This window comes from Pelophylax lessonae (assembly GCF_965119305.1).
Source record: "Pelophylax lessonae genome assembly, chromosome: 2".
Taxonomy (NCBI): domain Eukaryota; kingdom Metazoa; phylum Chordata; class Amphibia; order Anura; family Ranidae; genus Pelophylax; species Pelophylax lessonae.
The window spans coordinates 706,035,267-706,042,606 of NC_138769.1; the positions used below are offsets into that span (position 1 = coordinate 706,035,267).

At 42.6% G+C, this 7,340-nt stretch overlaps 1 protein-coding gene across 1 annotated transcript in view; it reads left to right on the forward strand.

The window, feature by feature from the left end:
• Positions 1-7,340, forward strand: part of CAPN5 (calpain 5) — a 192,280-nt gene that overhangs the window by 169,525 nt on the left and 15,415 nt on the right. The window contains exons 8-10 of the mRNA XM_082245916.1: positions 1,002-1,197; positions 2,551-2,673; positions 3,640-3,836. Of these exons, the coding sequence (XP_082102042.1) occupies positions 1,002-1,197; positions 2,551-2,673; positions 3,640-3,836 (516 nt within the window). The remainder of the gene's footprint in view (positions 1-1,001; positions 1,198-2,550; positions 2,674-3,639; positions 3,837-7,340) is intronic.

The following is a 7,340-nucleotide window of genomic DNA, read 5'->3' on the forward strand; positions in this document are numbered from 1 at the left end:
AGTTTGGCCACTATTTTCCCGCTAAGAGGTTCATTTTAAGCATTATTTGCATCTAAACGGAGCACGTTACAGAGCCCTAATCTAATTTAAAAATCATATTAAAAAAAATCACATTCTTGGTTTCCCCAGTAGACATTAAGGACCGATTCCCCAACCTCATTTTGTGTTTTTTAACTTTACTTTTTCAGATATCTTCCAGACACATTAGCGGAGATTTACTAAAACTCGAGAGTGCAAAATTTGGTGCAGCTGTGCATAGAAACCAATCCGCTTCCAGGTTTTAGACCCCGTTCACATCAGCGCGATTTGACATGTCAAATCACATGCCAAATCGCAGCCTGTTGCCGGCAATGGCACTGTCCCAATCAGTGCGATACCATCTTTGCGGTGCAGATTAGTCCCTGCACTACTTTTGGCGACTTCAGGGGCGATTTCAGTAGACATCTATGCATGGACCTGTACAGATGCCGTTCAAATCGCCCCCGAACTTGCACTGAAATGTGGGTTCGGAACTCGCACTGATTCAAACCCTCATTCTGTGTGACCGAGGGCTTATTGTCAAAGCTTAATTGAACAAGCTGAAGTTAGAAGCTGATGGGCTACAATGCACAGCTGCACCAAATTCTGAGTGCTCCAGTTTTAGTAAATCTCCCCCACTGGGTCTTCTTCCTCTTTAGGTCTTCTTCCAGCATTGGGTAATGCTCAAAGATGTAGAGAGCACAGCTGGCATAATTATGTCAGCGCCCCTCTCTGCTTAGGGGGTAGTCCTATGATGTCCAGCACTCACAGTATGTCCTCAGTCTTCCAGGTTGAATGATGCTGGGCAGAAGGCTGAGGACATCTTTTGGCAGAATTGAATTACTGTAGGGAACAGCACCAGAGCGGAGGTGGGTATTGTACCAAGAGCTGCCTTTTTACTTCTGTTGGGGAAACCACTATATTATATTAAAAAAAGGCCTTAGGTTGGTTTTTAAGTGTTAATAAGTTTTGGTGTTTTTCAGGATGACATTTGAAGATTTCTGCAAGTATTACACCGACATCATCATGTGTAGACTCATAAACACGTCCTATTTGAGCATTCACAAGACTTGGGAGGAGGCTGTGCTGCAGGGATCATGGATAAGACATGAAGACCCTCTAAAGAACCGGTCAGGGGGCTGCCTCAATAACAAGACCACCTTTCTCCAGAACCCCCAGGTGAGAACAGACCAATGGTACTTCAGTAGGGAAGCCTGTTCTGTTGGCAGAGCTCTATCTTCAACGTAGAGTCCACTGAAAACCGATAGATCGTTTTGTGGCATGTTTAAAAGTTTAAATTTCTGGTCATTTAAATGCGTGTGATCATGAACAATAACCCTGATTCTTTGCAGTGGTCTCCAAACTGTGGCCCGGGGGCCAAATGCAGCCCTTTGCTCGCCTTTATCTGGCCCTTGGGGCACTATTCCTCCCACTGACACGAACAATGGGGCATAATTCCTGCTACTGACATCATCATTGGGGCATTATCTCCTCCCACTGACACCAATGATGGAGAGCTATTCCTCCCACTGACACCAACGGTGGAGAGCTATTCCTCTGACGGTGGAGAGCTATTCCTCCCGACGGTGGAGAGCTGTTCCTCCCGACGGTGGAGAGCTGTTCCTCCCGACGGTGGAGAGCTGTTCCTCCCGACGGTGGAGAGCTGTTCCTCCCGACGGTGGAGAGCTGTTCCTCCCGACGGTGGAGAGCTGTTCCTCCCGACGGTGGAGAGCTGTTCCTCCCGACGGTGGAGAGCTGTTCCTCCCGACGGTGGAGAGCTGTTCCTCCCGACGGTGGAGAGCTGTTCCTCCCGACGGTGGAGAGCTGTTCCTCCCGACGGTGGAGAGCTGTTCCTTCCGACGGTGGAGAGCTGTTCCTTCGACTGACGCCACCGATGGGGCTCCCCTTATTCACCCCCCCGCTGATACCACCGATAGGGCTCCCCTTATTCCCCCCGCTGACATCAACAATGGGTGCTTTTCCTCCCCCTATTACCAAAGAAGCATTGTTTACTCCCACTGACACCAGGGAAATGTTCTACTCCCAATGAACACAGTCTAGCCCCCTTAAATTCTGAAGGACCGTAAACTGCCCCTTTGTTTTGACCAGTTGGAGACCCCTGAATTAGTATTAGGCTTGTTTCACAATGTAGTGGGTCAATGCGGGTGTGTTTGTGCCAGAACAAAAGCCCATTCATTTAATGGCACCCCCACGCGTCTGCTAAAAAGTGGCACGAATTGCCTGCGGATCAGGAAAAGCATGCGATTTTCACGTGTTCCTGGACCCACTACAGTGTGAACCTGTTTTTAGAACGAAAGGGTCCCCATCATAGGATTCTCTCTCTATTCCTGCTCTGGTGGTAACTCCTATGTGTAAATCTCAGGACTGGATGGACAGAAACACAAACCCTTTTGCAAGTAAAAAGCATACAATACACGTGTATTTCATTTAATTAGCGGTTTGGCTCGGAGTTCAGCTTTAGTTCCGTGACTTGCGTCTCACAGATCTGTCTGTCTTCTCTTTTCTCTCTAGTATGTGTTTGATGTAAAGAAAGCGGAGGATGAAATTCTCGTTTGCCTACAGCAGAAAACCAAAAGGACCACGCGGAAAGACGGGAAAGCGGAAAACCTAGCTATTGGCCTTGATGTGCTCAGGGTGAGATTTATATCCTCTTATCTTCCAATCACATACATGTGGTGGCTCTGTCAGGTGCATGTACAGACATTTGCAGGTGTCAGCCGACACCAGCATTATGGGGTTACCTGCCCTAGTACTATATAAGAATGTACTCAAGACATGAACCAGACAAATCAGCTTAAAGGATAAGTTCACCTTTTCGTAACCTGTTACACCCATATTCAGGGTGTAAAAGGTTATGAAAGAACCAGCCCCTGCTCCCCTTGATCCCCCGCTTTGACAGCTAGCGGGGGATCATCTCCCACGCTAGCTGTCACAATTTAAAAAAATGCGGCACAGTGTTCTGTGGATGGAAATCTACAAGTCCTGACAGCCTTAGCAGCCCTAGCAGCCCTATGAGCGCTGTGGTAGTTTGTCTCTTCCTGTCAAGAGTGTATTGACCAAGCCGATGCACCAACAGGTCTGCAGGAGACCTGCATGGCATCAGCAATCTGCTGATCGATGGGGCAATGCTTTACAGCAGGGATCCTCAAACTACGGCCCTCCAGCTGTTGCAGAATTACACATCTCATGAGGCATTGGAAAACTCTTGACATTCACAGACATGACTAGGCATGATGGGAATTGTCAACTGGAGGGCCATAGTATGAAGACCCTTGCTTTACAGGCTCCTACAACAAAACAATAATAAAAGCACATTTTTTTTTACCTGCAAAAAGAATTTGCATTTATTATTTTTTGTAAAAAGACGAACTTATCCTTTTTAAGGTACATCCATGACTGGCGTGATCGTTAATGTGAAAGTCTTAGCCATGGATTTTGAAGGTGGCAGTAAGGACCAAGCAGGGTTCTAGACCCTGTATTGCTTTATTAGAAGGTATTATAACTTCCACCTTAAAGTCAGGGTGGCCTAGTCTGATATTTAGTGATCTATCACTACTCCTGATTAGCTTTGGTGGAGGCTGACTTGTCTTCTTCGAGCAGGTGGAGCTGAACCGCAAATACCGCATGCACACACTCCAGCCGAAGGTCGCCAGTTCCGTCTACATAAACTCGCGCAGTGTCTTCTTCAGGAGTGAGCTAAAAGAAGGTCGCTATGTCATCATTCCCACCACATTCGAGCCTGGAGAAACGGGAGACTTCCTCCTCCGAGTCTTCAGTGATGTGCCTTCAAACTGCTGGTAAGAACCTCGGCCTTCATAATGCATATTGCTGCTCCACCAGTGTGGAGAGCCTGAAAAACGGATCTTCTAAAACCCTCAAAGGTCAATGGTAATCAAGCAAATAAATACACAAATGCATATATAGGATCTGTTTTATCTGACAGATTAGTAAAGTATTGCACACACACTGATGATCTCCCCACTACTGTGGTGCTACGGTATGTGGCACCATAGAAGGGTGACAACACTTTACAGTCTTCAGTGCTGCCGAGTCGATATCCATGTCCTGTAATCTCCCTTAAAGCCCATAATTCACCATCCATTTTGAAGTCTTTTTAAATATTTTTTTTTTTTTTTTTTATAACTCGCCGCTGTCCATGTCACTTACGTCAGTTCCAGTAGAGACAGCCGGTAGTTCATCTTTGCAGTCTGTGTTTGTGCCAACCGGTTACCTCTTTGTGATGACCTTCCACTGTGCAGTCTTCTGGAGTCTAAAATGACCCATCATTGGACAGCCAAAAGGAACTGTCCACGCCATCCAGACAGGGACATAGACATCTGAAGAACAAGCCGCCTCCTCTGCAATGAAGAAGATAGAAGACTCAGGACCCGATGCGTCATGTGTCAATGGGTTTAGATAAGTAAAAGGGAAATTTGTGTTTTTTAGATTTTTCATTTTTTTTATTAAGTGAATTCTATACACAAGACAAACCTGTTGAAGAGGCAAAATATATCTCTTTCCAGAGGTCTGTGTGTTAAAAAGCCAACAATTAACTGTTCCCCAGCAGATGAAAATCTGTAAGAGAGTCAGTCTTAGCATATATCAGACACTAAACCCTATGTATCAGTAACGAACTTGCATCTGAAGCAGTCGGCGTGACCGGTTAGGTTTCCAGCCTCCCCTTAACCCCCCCCCCCCCAATGTCAGCTTTTGGGGCACATCTCTGCCCATCTCCTCCTCCATTTACAGAAAAGACCATGGTTCCTTTTGGATACAAACCTGTAGGCTGTAAACCACCACAGTCTTTGGGAACTATCTGGAGATCTCAAAACCCACATGAACGGCTAGGTATCGTTCTATCTATTTGGGCGGAGCATGGCTTGGAACACTTACTCACAAAGTTGGTGGATCCCTCACTAGGCAATTGTAAGCTATGCTTCATACAGTTTTGGAGTTTGTGGAGAACTTTCTCATTCAGGAATTAAATGCCAAAGGGAAAGTACTGAAGGTGCCATGCTATAAGCCATACACAAGAATACATGTAATGACATGGGCACCTCTTCCCTTGGGGTCTGCCAAAAATATCTGATAGGTTTGCCATAGCCCGCTCTAGCTTTCCATTATTTACACGTGGTTTGGTCTTGGAACAAATTCTGTCATAGGATATCTCCATGGATTCTGAATGGCCATCTGGTTCTATGAAGTGGCCTGCACTTGGATACAAATATGGAGAAGAGGTTATTTTCATGTGATCTGGTCATATAGCACATTTATGTATGGACAATGCCTCTGACTGGGGTATGCATAAATTACCACTACAGTAAGCCCCCCTCCATTGCGGGGGTTACGTTCCGGACCCAGCCGCGAAAAGTGAAAATCCGCGAAATAGAAAAACCCTATTAAAATACATTGTAGGCATGTTTTTTTTTTACTGTCACTGTACGTGTAAAAGCATTTTAAGGTCTTTAAACATACTTTTAAAACAATAGAAACTCATTTAAACACATAAAAGATACTGAGAGACAGAGCAAGAGCTATGGAAAACACAAAAATATTTAATTTTTAATGATTTATATAGTAAAATAACATTACAAAAAAATAACGCAATATACCGGGACCACAAAAACTGAACCGCAATGGAGCGGGGGTTTACTGTACTCCATATATATATATATATATATATATATATATATATATATATAATATATTGACATTTTTTGAGGGGTGAAGCGTATTAGACATTTTTTTCCTGCAACTGCTGCTGTTTTGGTTTTTAATAATTGGCCAATTATGGTTTTATAGGTTAGGTAGAAGGTTTTAGCATGTTGTTTCTCAACCTTCTTTTCAGTCAAGGCACCCTTTAAAAATCATGGAAATCTCGAAGGTACCTTTTAAAAATTATGGACAGTCTCGAGGCACCCCTTCTAAAATGTAAAAACTATTCTAATAGTTTTACATAAGGCAGCGACATCCAAACACGTAGAACACCCAGCGTTAGAGGGGATTTATTCTTCAAAAGCAAGTACACTTTTACAAACTGGTACTGACTAGTATTCCAATGTTTCTCTTCCTACTCCATTTTTCTCCATCATTCAGCTAATGTGACCCCCAACGCTGATGGAGAGGGGCGGGAAAGGGGGTGCAGGGATGCTGTGCAGTCGACTGACATCTTCCATATCAACTGATAATGACATTGGTCATTAGGACGCCAGCAGCTAGAAGGTTGTAATGGTGCAAAATAACCTGTGGCTCTTTGTAACTAAAAAGCAGGCTTCTTCCGCACAATGGCTTGTATACAGTTTTCGGGCAATTTTTAGGCATTTTGTCAAGGCACCCCTGATGAAACCTCAAGGCACCCTGGTTGAAAAGGTTGTTCTAAATATTCTAATAATACATGGAAAGCACCCCCCCCCCCTCCATTTAATGGGGGCTTTCTAGGATATTTTGACAGTATAAAAAGTTACAAGATATTCTTTATTGTAATTTTCATCATGAAGGTAATACAATTTTAATAAAGTAAAAATTTCAGTATCTCAATACAAAATCTTACAATAGTGAACACAGTACAAGAATGGTTGTAATGGAAAAACACTTATTTTCAGAGACTCTGTATGAGTATAATAGGCAGACCTTCTAATGATGGACTGAGTTTTGAGGTGGGGACCCCCTTATTCCCTCTATTTATCAAGAAAATGGCGCCTCCCCTTTATATTGCTCGGTATAACCTGTGTAGAGCAGCCTTAAATTTAAGTGCTATACTTAAATGACAATTCTGGATACTAAGTGAGGCACTACTACTAGATATCACACAAAATATATAAACTGTTAAATACAAAGTGCTAGTGCAAATATTGGTGTTTAAATAATTTTAAAATATCAAGTGTGTGTGTATATATATATATATATATATATATATATATATATATATATATATATATATATAATGTATGTATATATTATATATTCTCGAAATAATTTGTGTTTAAATATTATTATAAATATAAAGCGCATTTAAATAAAAGTATATTCAAAATAAAGTGCAAATAATGCTTCATGCATAAACTAGTGCTGAAAAAAAATATTTTTTCCTCCATTGGAGACACTCTAAAATGTGAGTTTGTTGAATTTTAGCTTGTAATTGATGTTTTAATAAAGAGCATATATGCACTTAATATTATAAAATTATTTAAGCATTTATTCCCTCTATGTTGGAGGGTTATATTGATATGGTGTCACCATGGCTGTGAATTTCCATCCTAGTTTAATTCCTGTTTGTCTGTTATGTGAGTATTGGATGACTC